Source organism: Teleopsis dalmanni, chromosome 1, assembly GCF_002237135.1.
Source record: "Teleopsis dalmanni isolate 2A chromosome 1, ASM223713v2, whole genome shotgun sequence".
Taxonomy (NCBI): domain Eukaryota; kingdom Metazoa; phylum Arthropoda; class Insecta; order Diptera; family Diopsidae; genus Teleopsis; species Teleopsis dalmanni.
Window position 1 is genome coordinate 18,855,459 of NC_051846.1, and position 23,190 is coordinate 18,878,648.

Here is a 23,190-nt window from a genome sequence, read left to right on the forward strand (position 1 = left end):
AGCATTATTTGCAGTGTGCTACTTAATAACTATATTAAATTATTGGTGCAAAGATTACGTATAAAATCGATAGAGGCATATTCAACAAATATGTTTCATGAATTGCATTATAAGTGTATATTGTGTATGAAAAGTATGTGTCTTTTACTGAAAAAACTTCAATTTGATTTGTCTTTTACTATTGCGCTGCTATTATTCAATATAAAAAAATCCATATATCAAATTTTATATACATAATTTGAGAACTGCAGTTCAATAAATTGTCTTCATTAGTTTGTCTTATAGGTAAATGTTTTCCAAATTATTAAACATCTGCACTGTGAGCTCTGAACTATGTTCATTCCTATGTACTGCTTTCTGGCTCGGTAGTGTAGAGCTTCACAATGTCTTTAAGTGCGCTCATTGAGCCAAAAACCAATGCAGCAACTCCACATACACCAATAATAACATTTTTCCAGAGTATCCAATTAAATGCACCAAAACCAGTATCCCAGTGAGTAATAAGTTCAATAAAAACCTAGAATGTAGGGAATAGATTACGAATAAAGAATTGAAAGTATGTGAATAATTTTACTGGAAAGATAAGGCCTAGTATAGAAAAACAGAAGGCACCAATAAGTCCCATAAATGGAGCTATCGTAGGCACTGAAACTGCCAGAACGACGGCAGCGGTAACGAGAACGGTTCTGCAACAAATAAAAAGTTAACGATTATTAATTTTTAATAAACTTCAAATCTTAAAATATTTTATATAATTTCAGTATAAATCTAATCAAAGATTAAGTAAAAGAAAATATTCACGAAAATATTAAATTTGTAGATGTTATGTAAACTAGAAATATTTTCATACATAAGATCTTTTATTTGTTATAGTTTTTGGCAATGCGACTTTTTATTATTAAATATATATATTAAATATATATATATATATATATATATATTAATAAAATTATACATACCTCATAACATAATTCACGAGCACTGGACGTTTGGTGCATTTATTCTTGATTCCATCCCAAACAATTTCAAGACAAACGTAAAATTGTAAGCCGAATGTACAATATACGGCCAAAGCGATGAGTATTTTGACTGCTTGTGCTGGCCTAAAACATAACATTAAAAAATGATAAAAACTGCAAAAGAAAAAATTAATTTGTAAATCATACCATTCATGAACTGGTAAGTTCAGTGTTATACTTTCCGCTGTATTGTCACCATAATGCAAATAACCCAAAAACCCTAGAAACATATAAATAAGTGTAACACCAGACATGCCTTGACTAAGTACACCGCATATGCCTAAGAAATTGCGCGGTGTTTCCATATTGTTTTCGAGTGGCATAACTACTCCAATAGCCTCCATTGCGAATATTGTAATAGCGAAAAATGATGGTAATGTCGAAACATGCGCATATTCTCGTGTTTCAATAGATGGTAGGTCCATAACAAGATAATAAAATGTAATGCCTAATCCGAGACCCATGAAAACATTTGCTATCATTGAAACGGGTGCTAAGTATTTAAGATTAGGTACCCAAGATAGTAGAATAAGTGGAATTAGTAAAGCGGAAATTAATAGACGCAATGATATTTGATAACCAAGCCAATGCTCCATAACCTATAATTAACAAAAAATTATCATGAATATACTAAATCTAATATAAGAATTTAATAAACTAACTTGTTCAAAGTTCTTTGCTACAATAACGGTATAAACTGAACAGGTACCAAAATAAGTAAGGAACAAACCAAAGAGTATTGAGAATTTTGCCACAGGTGCAAAAACACGGCACCATTTTGGACCATTCAGGAAGGCTACTTCAGCGACTTCTGCAAAGCTCATTTTTGTACGACGCGTTTTGTAATAAAGCTTATGAGCACATTTCACCTAAGAGCGGGTGTACCAAAAAGGATATTAAAAATTATTATTAAAATGTTAAAATAGTTAGGTTGTTGTCTCGTCTTCATAAGTTAAAATACAATCGAAATTTTTCTTGTAGACTCAACCCAACCAGTTGACTTCTATCAAAGTTATAATTACACTTACTAGTATATAACTGCAGTGTGTACATATGAAAGCGGTTAAAATTGTAGCGAAAATACCCATAATAATACCAGAGTACATAAACGCAATAGGCATAGAAAGTATACCAGTTCCAAGAGAAGCCTTCAATAAGTGCGTGAGAGTTTCACTATCCCTGTTAGCATTAAATAAAAATATCAATAAATTTTTAAAAATTATAAAAAAAAATTAATTTACGTAGTAGGATGATCAATTTTGCGTTCTGTAAATGGATCAAAGTCCGGCGCCGCCAGTGCTTGTTCTGCATCCTTACGAGGTTGTATTTTGTACCTGCAGGTGGAGGAGCAGATAAACGATATTTTTTATGTAAAAGATTTTCTCTGATACCGAAATTTAAATGAATTAAATATGTTTTTCTAATGATTTTAATATTAGCACCTTAATTTATTTACTGAATTTGAATGATTTAATGTCATACTTGTTTCTGACATGATGACTATTTATTTTCTCAATAGTAGCTAACCTCAATGTTGAATGTTGGAAAATAGTGACTTCTTCAGTCGACGTCTTAAATGGAACTAAACATTTGTAAAAGTAACTGAAGTGAATTTCATTTTTGTAATTATGCAGAAATTAAGCCAAACACGCTCAAATTTGATTCCAAATAAGCTAAAAATCGCACTGATTATACGGGTGCATGCTATGTCCATACAGCATAACATCAACAAAAGAAAAATGCTTATAACCATTTAATTCTCTTCGGCAAAATGGTGAAATGTGTTTTTTGCTTACCAAATTTAGTTTATGTGACTTGATTTTCCATTTACATTGCATCAGCAAATTGTGAATGTTATATATATCTTGTCTGGTCTTCTGCAGAAAAACAAAATTTTAATTTACACTCTAAGCTTAAAAGAGAACAAATTTCTGGCCGGTTTTTTACTAAAACAATAAAACACTGCTTTTATTCTTTAATTTGGTTATGTTAGGCGGTTTAAATATTGAAATCTAAAAAAGAAGGGATCTGTGATATGGTAAAATATTTAAAAATCTTTTTATATTAGTGTAAAGCCGAATTTATGCTTTTTTAATTTTTTAATATGCAATTCAAAACGCTTATTTGAAAAGCTTCAATTTTATTGTTTAATAGAAAAAAGAAATGATCTACCTTCTGCTCAAAAAGTACCCGGAGTTTGTAAATTAAACACAAATTTAAATTTTATTCCACATTTTTTTTATCTCCTTTAAAATATGCTTCTTCTGAAGCGACACACATATGCCAACGCTTAACCCAATCTTCCATACACTTTTCGTAGGCCCGTGCAGGTATGGCTTTTAGCTCCTTCGGTGAATTCTCTTTTACCGATTCAATCGACTCAAAATGCTTACCACGAAGGGGCAATTTCAGTTTCGGGAACAGGAAAAAGTCGTACGGTGCCAGATCTGGCGAATATGGTGCCTAAGCGAAGACAGTGGTGCCGTGTTTGGTCACAAAATCGCGTACAACAAGAGCCGTGTGCGATGAAGCATTGTCGTGGTGAAGAATCCAATTGTTGGCTTTCCACGAATCTGGTCTTTTCTTACGAATGGACTCACGCAAATGCCGCATAACGCCGAGGTAATATTCTTTATTGATGGTATGACCCTCTGGCAAAAATTTCTAATGAATAACACCGCGGTAGTCGAAAAAAACAGTGAGCATAACTTTAATTTTCGAGCGACTTTTGGCGGTTTTTTGGGTTTTGGCTCGTTTTCGAAGCGCCATTCGCTCGATTGTTGACTGGTTTCGACGTCATACTCATAAACCCATGTCTCATCACGTGTTATGATGCATTTCATAAATGTCGAGTCGTTTCCATGCTCAAAAATCATTTCTTCACATACGTTCTTTCGGTATTCTTTTTGCAAAAAATCAAGGTGTTTCGGTACAAGTCGAGCTGCAACCCGTCTCATGACCAACATATCATGTAGAATGTGGTGAACGGATCCATTTGAGATGTTTAAGTCATGAGCAATCTCCCTTTCAGTCATACGAAGATCTTCCAGTACAATTTTCTTGATTTTTGCCACGTTTTCTTCGGTATTTGATGTTGATGGACGTCCAGAACGAGGCAAATCTTCGATCACTTCACGATCCTCTTTGAATGGTTTATACCATTCTTATGCCTGTATTGGAGACATAGAAGAGTCCCCGTAAACTTTCTGCACCATTTTCAATGATTGAACACATGAAATTTCGTTCAAAACAAAAAATTTCAAACAAACTCGTTGTTCAACTGAATTTTCCATAGTAAAAGTCGCTAAATGCACTTGATGTGGTCTCATATTAACAGCTGCTGTAAACAAACTAATTGACAGATGGCGCTCAAATTTGTACCATATGTCAAAAACAGGTGTACCAACATAACAAAAAAAAATTTGAAAAATGTCTATTACTTAAGGAGTAGTTAACAAAATCCGGGTATTTTTTGAACAGATATCACTTCGAAGATATCTCTATTGCTAAATTGCTAAAAATACTCGTACATCCTTTGAGTACCCTAACAAATACGATTTTAAAGAATAGTATTTTTTGAAACAATATGACGGCTCATGATCATAAGATTTTAGTTTATTCAAAAGAATTCCGAACGTCATAAGTTCATTTATATTATCGATTAGAATTATGTCAAGAGTAGAGATAATAGAAAATACATGAAGTTTACCTCCAGCGTTCTTCAGAGTACTCATATATCCAATTTAAGTAAACATCTCTAAAAAAACTTCTCTAAAGTCTGCGGTCTAACAGGGTTGAAATATTTTTGACGCGAAATATAATAAATTATATTCTAATTTAAAAACATTTTTAATTAAGATGAAATTAATTTTGGTAAAAAATTCGGTCAAATATTTCATAATTTCCTTTCCGTAATCATACGAATTCTCAACTATGTGAAAACAATTTCAGTTATTGATTTATTTTTTTATTAAATATACCAAAATATAAACACAATGCAAAATAATTTGTACGTAGACCGCATATTCTATAGCAAATATAATATTAGTATTATTATTGATTTTGCTGTCTTATATTTAAAACAATATATATTTTTTGTTATTGAGTGATTACGTTTTTACGTCTAAAGTGGATTTGAACTTTGTTCAATAATAAAAAATTACATGTTAAAAATTTGCAATGAAACCAGAATTTTTCCAACAATAATTATAATGGCAATGAATTGTAAATACCTATATTGTATAATCAAATTGCATAGAATTGTAAGTGAAAATTTTATCTCTGAGTAGTGATAACTATCTTCATAGACTGCTATTTTACAAATCACTCTTTTCATTGTAATTACTTGCATCAGTAAATTCGTTTTGAGTCTGCAACACTTTCAAATATAAAATAGTTTAATAGAAAAATCGATGTAGGTGTACAAAAAATTAGGCAAACTTTTTTAATAAATTTTAACACTTGATGATTCTTTTACCAAACAAATGACAAATGAGAAATTAGTCTGTAGACGACTAATTTAGTGAATGATTCTTTCACAGCAATTTCGTTAAATCGAACAAATATTTCAAACGTGTATATATGGTATATATAGTTTTTAGCAGTGCTGTTATGGTTTTTTATGAATTTTTTGAAAAAAATTTAATACGTTTGTTTCTTAATTCTCTCTATTCGTATGACAAATATGTTTTTCGATATTATTGCCTCTAAAAAAATTGTTATAGGTCACAGATGCTTTTAAGAAATTGTAATCATATTTTAATAAACCTGAGATAATTGAAAAACTGGCAATAAACAGAGCATATTCAGTACCATATTTTTATTATTCTCATAACTGTGATATATGTTATTAATATATTAGCTTTTATTAGTTTTTTAGGGGATTGACTAACTGGGACTGGGTAACATTGATCAGTCTTCAGTTTATTTATTCCCTCTGTGTGCCAATAAAATGTTTACGACAATTTTTAATATTTAAGAGAGCTATGACATTTCAGTGTATAGCTTGCAGATAGATAAATGATATATTGAATACTCTCAAAAGTTTCGACTGTTGTCCTAGAACATTTGATCTAATTAGTTTCTCAACTTTACAGTTACATAGTTCATTAATTGTATCCATTTTGAGGACCTCAAACAAGAGAGATGTGATTTAGTTGTCATTTTGTTCGAAGACGTACATTGGATTTAATCTGAAAACTTTGACAAAATTGAATTTTGCTGAAGAAAATGTATAAATTTAAATTAAAAATCGTCATGTGTGAATGATGGTATTTACAACAAAATGTTGACGAATTATTGTACAAAAAATACAAACAGGCAACAACGTACAACTAAATATGATGAAATATCTATAATTAAATTAAGCAATGAGGGATTATGCCATAACATATACATTTAAATATGTTAATAAAGCACGTGACATGATTTTTTCACAAATTTCAAATTAAAACAACAATAATTCAAAACTAATTTGTTGATATATAATCACCAATGAGTATTGTACATCTCAGTACACATTGAAAATTTAGGCAAAGTGTAACATACACTACTGATGATGTAAAATTAGTAGTTGAACGGTTATTAAGAATAATATATAAGCAGCTATTCATAAGAAAATAGGAATAATGAAACTCTTGAATACATAGAGTTTATCCAATTTATCATAAATATATTTTTTTGAGAAAGTTAAATTCAAAAAAATTTTGGAAAAATATTTCTGTTTTCAGTGCAGCGAAGCGCATATTTAATAAAGTCGCAGCATTGCCGAAAATATTTATCAATGTTTACACAAATGTTACTGATGATATTAAATACCTTATTTAATATATTTTTTATTAAAAAAGACTTATAATTAAAAAATTTGCGTAGCAAATAAATACTAATTAATGGAAATATTTGTAGTAGTGATCGACTTTCTTAATTTTTCAATTTTCTTTGTGATTGTGCCGCTATTAAAAATTGAATTTTAAACAGTTTTTATCAGAAACATAATAAACATAAATATCAATATATACATTAAGACTGAAAAGTTTTCGGAAATTCTCATTTAAAATTCGCGCGCTGTATATTTTTCGATATTTTAAGTTTATGTAGTTTGGCAGCACTGTCCTTATTTACTATGCCAAAAATGAGCGCGATCTGTCAGACAGTTCGTTTACGGCAGCTGTTGAAACCAGTTCACCTCAGTAGTGCGTTGCGAAATGTCTTCGACGGTCGTACGACCGTCCTGAAAGGCTTTGTACCACTCATAAACTTGAGTTTTCGATAAAACTGATTCCCCATAAGCCTTTTGTAGCATTCGCAACGATTCTGCACACGAAATTTCGTTCGAAACACAAAATTTGATGCAAACTCTTTGTTCAATATTTTTTTCCATTGTTTTTTTCGCAACGCACTACTGAGGTGAACTGGTTTCAACAGCTGCCGTAAACGAACTGTCTGACAGATCGCGCTCATTTTTGGCATAGTAATTAAGGACAGTGCTGCCAAACTACATAAACTTAAAATATCGAAAAATATACAGCGCGCGAATTTTAAATGAGAATTTCCGAAAACTTTTCGGTCTTAATGTATATGTGTATATAAATACACTACTAGTTGAGTGTTGACTGTAAGAATCGAATTAACATTAAAAATTACTACTTCAAATAAACTTTATTAGCAAAATTCTAATATTTACAGTAGCAATTACTGTAGTTCAGTGCTTCCTAACCTTTTTTTGCTACGTTCTACATCAGACTTTCAAAAATCGTGCGTACTTCTGGGTAACCCTATGAACATGTTTAAAAAAAGGGTAAACTGATCTATGGAGTATTTATGCATTTTCCGATGACCAAAGAAGTTAATTTCTGATTTTAAAGAATAAACTTAACATCATCATGCATAATATTGTTTCGAATTTTTTTAGAAAAAGTGTTTTTGTTAAAATTGATCAACATTTTTTGCTGGTAGAAATGGACTCCATCAATACAGCAAATTATAACTAAACATTAAGCAATTCAATTTTACTGTCAATTCCACTACTTTCAAACTCTTATAATATAAGATTGAATTACTCAGATTGTGCTGAGTAGTTTTGTTGAATTAAAGTTCCAAACAAATAGCTGATCTATTGCAAACAAATGAACAAATTTCATAAAAAAACTTACTTAGTAACAGAATTGAGTCCATCGCCGGGAAGAAACTGTTCCATTTCTTGTGGCATATTTTTTCCTCCACTGTCCTAAATTAAAATTTTAAATTAAATAATGTAAGATTTATTAAAGAGTAATGTTCTAGGGACATATAGAGGTTGTGATAAATGGAACATTTTATTCATTTATATAGTTAAAAATTAATTAATTATACTTACTGCTATGTTCACCATTTTGTGTGTACTATTTTGTTATCTTCTTTTCAAGTAAGTAGTATGTTTTCAAATATATCAGTGTCTTCTTTTAAAATCTATATAAAAAAAATTATATTTTATCATAAAACTTAATTGTTATCAATTATTTTTGAAACACTTTCTCATTCTAATTTAATAATACGTTCACCTTCGTTTGACATACATTTTTGATTGCCTGTGTTAAATTGTAAAATACAAATGCTACATTAATTAAACCAATTAAAAATATATATAAGAAAAATGAAAGTAACATCAGCTATTATATAATTTTTATTTGAAAATAAAAATTAGTGTTTACTTGATTACGTTAAGTTTATATAGAAAAAAAAAATTTTTTTTTATTCAGAAAAAGTTTTTAAGAAATTTTCCTGTGTGCTTTAAATAATTACTTAATTCTGATTCTACTTAGATAATTATCTACACTATAAGATAAACTTAGTAACACAAGGTAACACAATATGTATTATTGATATATATTAATGAATATTAATATATATAATTATATACTGGAACTACTGGGTTGAATTCCATAAAACTGATCTAATTAATTTACGATATATGTTGTTTGTGTTATTAAATCTATTAAATCATTGAAGAACAAAGTTATATCTTCAATCAAAGAACATTTAAATTGGCTATAATTTAAAACACTGTGACGACTACTTATTTGGATTACTAAATAATTAATAAATATAACTATGTTTTGTCTCTAAATACTATTGCTTACATTCTTATAAAAATATGAAAACCTTATAAAAATAATATGTTTCATGAATGATATTAATTAAAGAACAAAATAAATAAAAAAAATATAAGATATTTGTCCGAATTAAGTCACAATTCCAACCTTTACCAATTATCTAACTGGTGAAATATTTTGGGGACGATATTAAATTAACAAGGTTTGATTAGTTTTAGAAAATAGCGAAACCAAATTCCGTTTAAAGTTAATTATTTTAATTCGTCTAAGTTTATTAAATGTAACTTATCAAAAGTGCGAAAACATTACTCAAAAATTTGACTCGTTTAAAGCAAAGTTCTGTCTTCTGTTATGTCTTCTGTTATGTACTTTAATGTATATGGACGGACTTAATTTATATTTATGAGACTTTAATAAAATGTTTTGTGTCATCTTTAAATACTTCATATATTTCTTTTATTTTGTACAAACATTAGTTTTATTTATGTCCAAACTCTCTTATGGAATTATAGTGGACAGGAAATATATTCTTGAAACATCTGGGATTTTTACTAGAGTTATTCTTTCTTTTGATAGTTCTTTACAAAGCAGAGCTCACAGTTTAAGTATAAAATATATATTAAGTGAAGTGAAAATATAATTTTTTAAAACATTTTCTTGCGACTGACCATTCTTTAACTAAAAAAGAATGTCACACCATCAACAGTTCTTCACTTAATGCCAAAAGACTTAGCATACACAATAATATAGATAAATGAAAGAGTATATCTGAAAAGATAAGTTGAAAAGAAAAGATAATTGAATTACAAAATGATGGAAACTGCAAAGAAATGCGGTTATTTTTTTGTTTTTTAAAATATACTAACTTTTATTTCGAAAGTTTTTTTTTTTTTTTTGTTTGTGTATCTCTACACGTGTTTCGGCAAATTCGCTTTTGCCTTCATCAGGAGAATTCCTAATATTATTAAAGAAATGTTTGAATCTATCTTGCTTGCCGTGTTTTGGTGCAAAAAGGCAGTTTCATATATCAAAATTCGCAACATTGCCTTGCATTATCTGACACTATTCTCCACGGCAAGGATTTTTTGCTTTGCTTGTAATTAAGAATAAGTCTCGAAATCGATTAACGTCAAGTACTGACACTTGTGTAGCTTTGAGCACTAACATCAGCCCCAGGATTCCACAGCTAGTAAAGGAAATGCAAGCTCAAAGATCACATTGAGGATGTTTTTCATATTTTTGAATATTACTTAAACGAACATGTGGAAATTTCTAATAAAGCATATTAATCATACAGTTCATTATTCTTAAACCTTATGCTCCCTACTAAAAATGTCATAGTAGTCATTGGTCAAGAAAAGGTTGGAAACCACTGCTCTATATTATAAAACCTTAAGTGAGTCCTGTAATATAAAAATTGTATAGCAATGAATAAAGTAATATGGTATTTATTATGTTCATAAGAAAATGATAAATTCAGCAGAAATAGATATCTTATGCAATTGACATTAATAACGAAATTCCAAAAAATAAAGTTGTACAATATGAGAACGTGTTATAATTGAAATACGAAATGATATATACAAGATACTTTAATTTATTTCTTAAGTTGATTTTATGCATGTCACACGTAGTAGTTGTGAGAAATTGCAAAAAGTGTTGCATGCGCTGAAATATTTGCAGAACGTTCAACTCTGTTTCCTCCGAAATTAATAAGACACAATAAACTTTTAAAAGAGAACAAAAAATTGTTTGAGCTTATACAATTTATATATTCGAATATATTATATTATATAATATATATATATATAATAATATATATATATAATAATATATATATGTTATATTATATATTATTCCAGAATTTAATGATCTTAATAATCCTGAAGAAGTAAAGTAAACAGGACTTTATAACAATAGGTGATTGTAAAAAGTTCATCCATTGACAATTACATTCGCTGGAATGATAGATCTTTTATTTATGCACTGTTAAATTTTTTCAAAGTTTCAGTTATCAAGTATTGTATTTAAATATCGGATTTTGGTGTAAAATTCCACACATTTAAATAAAGACTATGATTGACTTTTATTGGAGTCACGCGTAATTTTGATGGAAACTACGGTAATTACGGATTTTAGTTAGTTGCAATTCATCAATTGCAATGTTTCGATAAAAGTTTTACCAAGTTTATTTGTTTGATGCTTATTTATGTATCGGTAACGCGAAAATACTGTCTCGACTTTTTTAAAATTTAATAAAATTTTATTGGTAATGTAGACAGAAGACAGACAAACAATATTAAAGAAATGATATAAAACATCATAAAGAACGACAAAAATATGCCATACGATTGAGTAAAATTTAAAAAACTTATTCTTCAGTCACAGAAGTTAGTTTAATCAGTAATTGGAAATTGGAGAAGAATAGCAAATCTTCGAATAGCAAATGTTCGAATTAAAAAATATTCGTGCAAAATCTCCTTCAATCTCTCCTTGTATGTTAATATATGTATGTATGTGCATATTACTGAATAAGTGTCTCGATTTGTTTATACAGCATGCAAAATATTGCGGTACTCAAATCTTAATTAAGTAATTTTGAGTTATTAATAAACTCCATGCCTTTCAAATTTAACATTAATTAAAATTTGTACAAAATTTTATTGTCTGCAGACAAACACAAAAGCATGTGACCGAAAAACAAATAAATTAAATCGGTATTTCACATTTATTAATTAAAACGATACATTTTAAACAAACACATCAAATCGATACAAGAAATTCATAGCTTGCGTTTAAAGTCAAGTAAAGCCGCTGAATGAATTGTTGCTGTTGCTCTAACATTTGTTACAATTAGAACTTAAGCTTTTTAACAATTTTAACTCTTACTCATTTTTATCACTTTTAGCTCTGAAGGTTACTTCTAGTAGCACTATTTTCGCCGTGTGATGCAAGTACATAGTTACGAGTATAAGTTCATCACATTTTACATGCAACTTAATGAACAAGTGCTGTGCTGCTTGCAAGAGACTATCTACTCAGTTTTCGTGAAATTCAAGGGACGGTCATTAAAACAGTAAACTGTAGACTCTTACGCGTTTGTTTACTTACACAATTTGATAACAAAACTTTTAAATATTTATTTATTTGTTTTGTTTTCGAAACAAATTACATATACAAGAAATTACAGATGGCGCAAGTTAAATTCTAAATACGTTTTTAGATATACATAGCTACATACATAGGCATATGTATCTAGAAATAGCTTCAGTCGAATTGCTCTTGTTTTGTTGTTTATATAGTATATTATTTCGAAAATGTGTGGGCAATTCTACATTGTTGCTAAAATGCAATTTTGTATTGTTGATATATGTACATAATTTTCACCATTTTATTTAAAGTAAAATTTGAAAATTTTTCATTATATTAGTATCAAGTAGTATTTTCTGTATTCTACGTACTAAATGCTTTCCACGTTACTCTTTTTCAAGGTAAAAATATTATGTAAAAAGATTTGCAAGCTGCTATTTAGGTTGCTGCATAGGTAGACATATTAAAAAATTTATTTAATTTTACAATTTTTAAAAACAATCTAAAATTTTGGAAATATATTTCATTAAAATTATAACTACATTGAAACTAAACTACATTGAACCCGGGAATAATTCGATTGCACCATATTCACTGAATCGAGATTCCAACTATTCAAACCTCTTCACATCTGTGATAGGTTCAACTTATATAAAAAAAAACAATCGTTTTCATTTCCTTTTTACATTATTGTATTATCTTCAATCAAGCTGCCTTAAAAAAAACACATCCGCCTTTATTTATATTCGCTGATTCGATCTTTTAGTAAGAGATAATACTTATACACTGTTTGGTATTAAACATATAATTATTCAGTAGCTTAATTATTACAGAAATTTTTTTAAAATCTTGAAAATTATATAAATTATTTAAATATTTTTTTGTTTTGTTTTTGAACTTATCAATTACCACGTGTGGAGTAAGTAAAGAGATAATTGCCATGATAACGACAAGTAAAGTTTACTTAGTGTAAGAAAAAGTCATTAGAAGTAAGTATTTAATACAAAAATAATTATATTGAACGGTTGTGACATAAAACAATACTAGTATTTATTATTTGTTATCAAAAAGTTATTTACTTAGATTTGCGTGAGAAATTAATTTTTTTTTTGCCACTGTTCTAAGAGCTGTATCTAAAAAATTCATTTAATTAGATACTGTGTAGTGTAAGACTAAATGAAACTTACCTAATATTTAAATAAATTTAATTAAGTTTAAAAACCAAACATCTTTTTGCTTATACTTACAGGTTTTTATATAGGTTACTATATTATTATTATGATTTTATAGAAACAACAAACTTTAAAAAAATCATCAATATTATTTCGATACGTAATTAGGTCATACATTAAACCTACCACAATGCATATGCATTGTTCTACTAAATTGAATTTATATTAGGTTGAGAAGGCGCGTACTGACAGTTTTCAGCACTTTCACTCGGAGCCAATTGTGATTGATGCCCTCAAAAATTTTGCCCGGAAAGGCGAGTTGCTATCCTTTGTTATCTTCTTGTACTATCCTTGTTAAACCAATTGGTTTTGCAGATGAAATTAAGGAGATCCGATAATTTTGCTTTTGTTATCTCTTCCAGACCAGTGACAAAACGATCCCCAAGACATTAAAGTCGCCTTGTCTGCAGTCCTGGATAGAAACAAAGGAAGTGGTTAATAGATTTTACCTCCTCCTCTTCATCTTGGTAACTCGTGCATAATTTACTTGTTCGAACTCGCCACCATTTGCGAGTAAGTACACGAACTGCAGGTTTGCTGAAGCCCAAAAGGCTTTTCGTTTTACTTTTGTCCAATCTAGGCCATAAGGTTCTAATGACCTCATAGTCTTCGCGATTATTATTGTTAGTCACCACATTGGTGAATTCCTCTATGATCCTACAGTTCATTATGCAGACGTCGGTCTCCTTTATATGCAAAATCGAATTCATATTACTTCATAGAACAAAAATCTCTTTATTCAATTCACGCAAGCATACAAGCTCAATTTTATATATACCTATATATATATTATATCTTCCTATATCTCTAATATGAAACATCATTAAAGTGTACTTATTAATTTATATTTAAATAAATAATAATCATATGAAATAAATTCGCTGATGAAAAGGAAGATTACACCCCAATCGACCTACGAAAATATTGGAATAGATTTAGCACTGCCATAGTTGTATGGTACTCGATGGAGTCTACTCTGAAGGCGAAAAATAAATAAATTTAGATTAATTGATGATTTTTTGTGTTTTGTTAAACAACACTTTTTGTATTAAAATATGTATATGAGTATATATTAGTTTTTAAAAAAAAGTATTTAAGCATTTAAGCATTTATGTTGATTACATCAAATTATTCATTATGCCTTCTTGAAAATATTTATAAACCTTCTTATCAGTAATAGTTTCGACAGCCCAAAACAAAAATACATAAATTCATATACAACACAGAGTGTTAACACTAATAGTGAATTAGTGACAAACGCTTCCACGAAATTCTAAGATATTTTTAATGAATGAATTCCGTGTTTATTTACATTTAAAAAAAACTTAAAAAATGTTTATATATGAATTTTTTAAAAGACTTTTCATTTTAAATTTGAAATGAAACTAAAAATTTCATCACATTTTTGCAAGTTAAAAAAACTACGAAATAAAGATAATAGTTTATTTTTGTAGGTGAACAAATAAAAATAGAAAACACAAAAACATATTTTTTCAAGGTATAAAATTTCATTATATTGACATTTTTTTGTACAGTGGTGTAGATAAAATACTAATAATAACAATAAAGTAATTAAATACAGCATCAAATAAAGTTATTGTATCGAAATAATGACGTAATTAACTAATAAAGAATTTTTGCAAAAATATTTTTCAAATATATTATATAAAAGTAGGGCATAGTTTTCCTACATATGACGTCAGAAACAGAATTATACAGTTTTATATTGTATTTACATCTTACCAATATAATAAGAAATTTATATGAAACATTGCAATCCAAACAATGATTTGGTTTGCTTGAAACTCTCATAATGTACTATAAAGGAAAGAGCGGTCAATTTAAAAAAAGAATATTTGAACAACGGCATGACTAATTGTATTACAATATATGTCAGTTAAAATCATATTATTATTGTTATATAAATTTAATTTATCTACCTCAATGTGATAAAAGTTATAAATGTTTTGATAATAGTAGAAGCGGAGTCTGCAACAGCAGAAAGACAACCTTAAGTATATAAAAATTTTCTAAATTTTGAAACACCAACTATTTTTGCCTTTCTTCGAAATATACCTTCTGTCGAATTGAATTGATTAATTCTTAATAAATTTATTAAATTCTGGTGAACCCAGCAATATATCGTTTCAAAGTTTATCAAAGCTTTGTTTCATGGAAAGAAACAAGACAATTTAAATTAGTTTCAAAATTAGAAGGTTGCATGATATGTGTATATTGTGCTTTTGATTATTTTTACTGTATCAGTAGCTCTGTTAAATTTGAGCAATGATAGACGGAATAGAGTAAAAGTTAAAACAGTAGTTGTCATTATAAGGGAAGCGAGACATGATCAAGCAATATGATCTGATCAAACAATTTTACTAAAACTATCAAATAGAGCAATAACAAAATTTTATATGTTGCACAAAGCACATGGTTATTGATATTTTTTATATTTTAGAAATCAATTATTCCATTGCTGCCAAAAGATTTCAACACATCTACTATAGCAAAGTAAACTGAACAATTACTACTGAAATGAAAAAATATTTAAATTTCTTGATGGAAATTAACTTCAAACTTCTAGCACACATCTCAATAAAATTGCAGACAGCAATTCAGCCTCTGAAGTCAACAGTTTCAACCTCTCACTTAAAGAAGCAAAACTAGACTTTTTCCTCTTTGAGTAAAAAATACAATGTGACCTGGATACAATTTTACACAAACATTTTTGTTGATAAGCAAGAATAGATGAGATGTTTCTAGACTGATAGCAGTTATCACTGGCTTCTGTCGTAGAATAGAGCGACCAAATCATTTTTTTTTGCGAAGAATAACCGAAAGCTAACGTTAATTATCTGCAAATTTTTTTAAACCACATAAACTGGATTTTGGTTATTTAAGGTTAGATGAAATAGAGGAAGGATAGAATCCTCCTCAATTAGGTCAAAAAACCGTTTTCGAATCCTCCTTAGACCCGTCGGTGTAAATCGCTATCTTTCTTAACGTTATAAGTAACACGTTCTCCCCTCCATTCCCCTCTTGAAGGAGTTCTCACGGCAAAGTTATTATGGAAGAATAAGCGAGGACATAAGTAATCCAAGTCACTATTCGCATCAATCGGATAGATTGATGGATTGATGGAATGTTACCATATCCGAGCGCAATCGAGCGCCAACCGTTTAAATCATTAAGTCTTCTTGCACTAACAGTAGCCACTTTTAAAGACGGTTTTTGTTTTTTTAGATATTTTAAACTTTTATTTTGAACGTATTAATATTCGTATTAATAATATTAATATTCCTAATATTAATATTCCTAATATAAGGAATTTTCATGATGAAGGCAAAAGCGAATTTGCCGAAACACGTGTAGAGACACACAAACATAACGTTCGAAATAAAACTTTAAAATATTTAAAAAAACAAAAACCGCCTTTAAAACATTTTCGACGTATCGACTTAAAACTAAAACAAAATTACAATAGCTACTTGTTAAATGTGAATATCAGTGGGTACCAAGCGAAACATGACATTAAGCGCACTGATAAGGCACGATCTCAATGCCCCCGTTGCGCCCAAACAAGCGAATCTTTGTTGTCTGTTTAGCCTTTAAACAATGTACAGTTTATACAACGAAGGCCCCCAAACTAAGCATCCGTAGGTTAAAATTAACCGAACGACATCTGTGTATGGTCAGAGAATTACTTTAGGTTGCAACCCCTGGTTCTTACAATACATACCTTTGCGCGCACAGAAGGTCATACAAGCTCTGTGTTTTATCGATGTTGGCCCTGCAGTTAAGCTTTGTGTCAAAAAGTACTACTAGATATTCAGCCTTGGCAATGTGAAAACTTATAATTTTATATTTGTTAGTAAACAGTAACAGTTCTGTTGTAGAACGGTTACCGCCTACGTCACACTTTGGAGTCCATCTACTAAGATTCTGATGAGCGTCCTCCATGATTATGCTCAGAACTGAAGTAAACAGACCTATTAGTAAAAGGACAATATCGTCCGCATACACAACTGATTTTACTCCACAATTTAAAGTTACTATCCATAAGAGAGGATATAACACTCCGCCTTGTCATGAACTTATTTTAATACATTTCTTAATGCTAAGATTGCCAATCTCTGCCTTGATGATTCTGTATCTAAGCATTGATGCGATTCATCGAAAGATGCAGGCTGGGATGTTCATTTCGTTAATAGCCTCCTACCTAAATTGATTTAACTGAGTTACCCACCCAATAAACCGATTAAACAGTAAAGGATTGTTTAATGATATCAAAATTGTGCTGGGGCGCTAATTATCACCAATCAACTGGGTCAGCAACTTGTACCAACCAACCGATAATAGTTTATTTTTTGAATTTTATCTGCGCGTTTTAAAAAACAGAACAGTTTCGATAAATAAAATAAAGGTTTTAATAAAGGTTTAAAGGTTTTAAGGTTTTAGAAAGTTGAAAAATTTGCTACAAATAAATGGATAAATATTTTTGACTCAAACATTATTTCTTAAATTTGGCTCCATCGCTTTCGAAAATATGGACAACAGATGAAACTTAATGTCGTTTTTAAATAATCAATTTGAGATATAAAAACTTATTAAATTGATTTCAAATCTAAGCCTTATTTATGAGCCAACCTTTTAATTGTACGTAAATTAGGAGAAAACATATTTCATATTGATTCAATATCGAATTGATTAAGATTTACCCAATCTGTTTTTAATTCTAGCTCACACGAATATTTCCATTAAAGGTTCCAATATTTTGCATTGCATGGACAGTCTTATAGCATAAAAAAACAAACACGGAGAAGATTTGAATTGCGCATACAGCAGGAAAAACAGCATGCTTTGACAATCTACGTATTCGGCTGTATGTGAAATGAATAAAACTTTCCGATGACTTATCAAGTCACATAACAAATCTATTTATTTTCATTATAGGCACAAAAAATTCAACTAAATCACATGAAGTATAAAAAGAGTACTTTAAGCCAAAAGTCTTTTGTTACTTATATTAAAGCCGTATGGAAAATTTTCACCGTCACACTTTTCATAGTTCACATCACTTTACAATCTATTACATTGTATGGTCTTACCTTGCATGCTATAACAAACAAATGGTCAAATAAAGAAAGCGGCCCAATGCATTATTTTTAGTGTCATTGAAGGAGTAGTTTTGTCAATGCTGAGCAGCACATAATATCAATAAAAGCTATTAACTGCTTTCTAGTGTTGCTTTTAAAAAGACTTTTAGAGAATTAAACCGCACCTATGTATATCAAAGGAAATTTGGTACGAAATTGTATAGTACAATTTTATTTATTTTAGTATTTAACATTTCAAGTAAAAGACCATGAGCGGCTGCCTTATGGGAATAAAAGGACATCAAACACACCTTATCTAAAGTAGGTAGAAAATCGATTATAATTAATTGCAAAAGGAGAATTGAAAGCTCGACAATAGAAGATTTGCAACACAAAACATGTAACAATTTTAATAACATAATATATTTTTATAATAAACAATTTATATAACCAAATAAACGAGCGTAGTAAATTAATATGAAGGACATATGTACTTTCATACATATATTTCATAAAGAAATATGCATGTAATAGAAATTATTTTACATATGTAAATAATTTTTTATAATTATAAATAATTAAAATTTAAACCAATTTAAACTGAAACTATTTAAGTGCGGTTAAAATTGTTGTTTTCCATGCAAAAGTTTTGCGTTACGATCGTAATAAGTACTCGCTTATCCTTATTAGTATTTGAAATACGAACTATTCAGTGAACACATATATCCAAAATTATATAAATTAATTCAAGGAATTCAAATTTGTATCAGTTTCAATATTTGCATTTTATCAAATATTTTAAATATTGAAAATAGTTCAAACTTTTCGAATATTTAAAATTTTATGCATTGTACATGGCTTGTTGAGTAGACATGGATGAGATGGATGTGTATGAAGTTTTTAACGTATAAAGTTTTATATTTAGAGATATAGATATATTGGATATGCTCCAATAATAAGCGCCCTAGGGAAGTAAGAAGAAGTTTATTGGATATAAATTATTCAGTCTTTGATATTTGGATCCTAAGTCCAAACTTTCCAAATTAATATTTGAATATTGATAATTGATAATAATTGAATATTATGTAGATAATTTTCTTTGAAATAAAAGGATATAGGATAGAATAGCCTATAATATAGTTTAAAACATTTATATTTTAATCGCAGCTGTAGGCAAGGAAATAATCATAAGCGTTACGTACATAAGCTGTAGGCAAGGAAATAATCATAAGCGTTACGTACATAAGTGTTGCGGAACAAAAGAGATAAAAAGACGTTAATTAGTGCATAAATTATAATTGTGGTGCAATTACTCATCATATGTAAAAATTTCTTGGACATATTATATATTAAGGAAAATAATAACTGAAACTTTATTCAAATATTAAATAAAATCTTACGTATTAATCTTCTCAGACCAAATTCTTCTGGAATCAAAATGAATTACTGTTTTTATGGATTCAGTCACACTTCAAATTTACTAGATTAATAGATAGCAAGGGCGTTTTAATCGATCTTTTAGTAATGCCATTAAGCAAATTCAAAGGCATTTGTAATAGATTTTCTTGAGATTTTTTTAATGCAATTGAACTGTGTTACACAACACAAACGAGAACCGCATAGCAAATGAGATGTTCAACTTTAGGTATTTCATTTTCCCTCCAACCGATTTGTCAGTTAAACGTGTCATCGTTAGCAATACCGACAATGGTAATGATAATGACAGAGGCGATAATGATTGAATGAGTGGCTGATTGCTTGATTCATTGAATGACAATATTTTTCTGTGTTAATTTTATTCACCTTTGAAACCGCTTACACCGCACAGGTGAGGTAAAAAATATGGCGCATTTTTGTTAAAAAAAAATTCAATATCTAAATACATACAATTACATAAAATACAATTACATGTGAACATTTAAATGGAAGCAAGAAAAGTGCAAGCGGGCAAAATATAAATTCTCAATAAATAAAATGTTTTTTTTTTTAGTTTTTAATAAATCTTATATTTTGTTTAGTTAAATATTTTAAAGAATTTGATGGTCTCTGATAAGTAGAAAATAAAGTATACCAAATATTAAAAGTCTAAGTTCAGTAGCACGGAATATTTTGAATATTAGTGATATGTCATACTTTAACTTGACATGGCATTGCTACGTCATAACCTCTCGTTGATTGCTAAAACCAAGACCGCGTGTTAGAGAAATGTATACAAGACAAGACAGTGAAACGAAAAAAGTCAAAATTTATACACCAGAACACTAGAAAATCAAATTGGGAGCGAATACAAATTTGTGAGACAATGCCAACAAAATTTAATTTTATTTTTATTTTATGTTCATTAATCGTCACTTTGGTATAGTGTGCCAATCGATCTTTCTACGCTATTCATTGCATACAAAGTCAATTTTAAATATTATTTCTTTTATTACAATCGCATCTGTTCAAACGAAGGAAAGCATGACCCTATACCATGCAACACTTACTGGTTTTTTTTCTATTTTGAAATCTCCTCTATTAAAGGAACTTGTACAATTTCCACTTTCAGCATACAAAATAATGAAAAAGAATATATTATTCAGATTTGGATTTCTATGTTACTTTTGAAATTATTTTTAAAAAAAATTTCACTTTAAACACTTCACAATATCAGATCACATCTATGTGCAAATCTAACCAAATCGAAACGACAGCAGACAGCAACTAAAATTTGATTGCATCTGCCTGTCAGTCTTATAATAAACAATGGGACCAACCGTTAATAGTTCTCAGTATGGTTGCGAAGTCAAGCACACTAATATTGTAGGGAGTAAAATAAGAGCCCGAGCATATTTCAGAAGACAAATTCCGATAAACGGTTTATAGCCTGCTGGTATGCGTGTTAAATCTCAAGAGGTAGCTATTTCTATATACAGAGTTAAGAGAAAATTTCGTGTACAGTGACTGACTATTTTTTATTAAGAGACCTGATAGAAAATTTGATCAACTACGCTATGTTGTATTTCTTGATACTTTTTAATTACAAATTTTATGCAATTTTTTATTATATGTATAATAAAATATTTATTTTTTAAAAACTTTTCATGGAAAATATAAATATAAATATAAATATAAATATAAATATAAATATAAATATAAATATAAATATAAATATAAATATAAATATAAATATAAATATAAATATAAATATAATATAAATAAAAATAAATATAAATAAATAAAAATAAATATAAATATAAATATAAATATAAATATAAATATAAATAATAATAAATAAAAATAAATATAAATATAAATAAAAATAAATAAATATAAATATAAATAAAAAAAAATATAAATATAAATAATATAAATATAAATAAAAATATATATAAATAAAAATAAAAATAATAAATAAAAATAAATATAAATATAAATATAAATATAAATAAATAAAATAATATAAATATAAATAATAATAAATATAAAATAAATAAATAAATATAAATATAAATAAAAATAAATATAAATAAAAATATAAATATAAATATAAATATAAATATAAATATAAATATAAATATAAATATAAATATAAATATAAATATAAATATAAATATAAATATAAACAATTGTTAAATGTTACACAACTAAAGCAAATATATATATAACTATTATAAAGATTATAGAATGTAATACAAAATTCATAAATCCATGATATTAAATTTAATAAAATATTATGGTTTAAACCATAATTAGAAGTACTGTTTAGTAGTTAATCCTAATTATAGTAGATCTCCGCTAGTGCGAATCTCATGTAATTCGATTGTCTCGTAAATCAGACAAAATTAGAATATGCAAAATATGCTTTGTAGTTGTTAATAACATGTCTGCTTGACAGCTTAGTGATATGAGCTTAAGTGACATATTTTAGGGAAGAATATGCATTCTTGCATATTCTTGTTTGTTTTTTCTTATACGCTTTGTTTACTATTTGGTTATTCACTTCATCATATATTATGTGAATATATACATAAAAGTAATGAATTAATATAATAAACAGTGTATTATAGTTCAGTTTTTATTCAGTTTCTATTGTTAAAATAAATATCTAAATACAGGTAAGGGTTTACATATTATGCGATCACTTAATATGTTTTACATTAATTAAGGGCTGCAAAATTTTTATGTAAGTTATTTACTAGCCAATTTGTGGCACAAATATTATTCTGCAGACAATTGATATTTTGTTGAGTTGTTAAGTTACTATAATATATTTTGGTTCTGATGTTTTTATGTACCTATGTAAATTTATTATTAAGTATATTCCTTTTTTAAAGAACTAATTCATAGCATAAAAAGTCAAATCTCAATAAATGTTTAATCCGAATCAAATTAATATATATATGTATGTGGAATTTAAATAACATTTCATCTTAATTTTCTTTTGGGTAGTAATTTCAGAGAACTCTCTTTGCATTGCATGTATGTTTTAAATTTTTATTGTGCTCGAAATACAATGCTCTTTCTCATATTAAAAAAAATCTTATTTCTGTTATAGCGGCTTTTTTTTAATTTTAAGAGGCATATGTAGTTCAAAAATGAAATTAGGGTTGCTGATGAAATATGGCAATATTTTGTCGTAAGCAAACAGGTATCCTTTAACATCCTTTGTCCACTTAAC

The 23,190-nt window shown here is 28.3% G+C and overlaps 1 protein-coding gene across 2 annotated transcripts; it reads right to left on the reverse strand.

The window, feature by feature from the left end:
- Positions 1-302: 302 nt before the first annotated feature.
- Positions 303-21,250, reverse strand: LOC119666077 (proton-coupled amino acid transporter-like protein pathetic). 2 transcript variants are annotated; one of them, XM_038075355.1, is made up of 10 exons: positions 21,017-21,250; positions 8,374-8,465; positions 8,171-8,244; positions 2,261-2,353; positions 2,048-2,198; positions 1,682-1,888; positions 1,167-1,618; positions 960-1,103; positions 575-686; positions 303-517 (listed from the first exon to the last, which is right to left on the reverse strand). In XM_038075355.1, exons 2-10 carry the CDS (start codon positions 8,386-8,388, stop codon positions 344-346), a joined length of 1,422 nt encoding a protein of 473 aa, XP_037931283.1. In that variant the 5' UTR covers positions 8,389-8,465; positions 21,017-21,250; the 3' UTR covers positions 303-343. The 2 variants fall into 2 exon arrangements, with proteins under 2 accessions (XP_037931283.1, XP_037931290.1); XM_038075362.1 differs by lacking the exons at positions 8,171-8,244; positions 8,374-8,465; positions 21,017-21,250 and adding an exon at positions 2,462-2,544.
- Between the last annotated feature and the right edge of the window lie 1,940 nt (positions 21,251-23,190).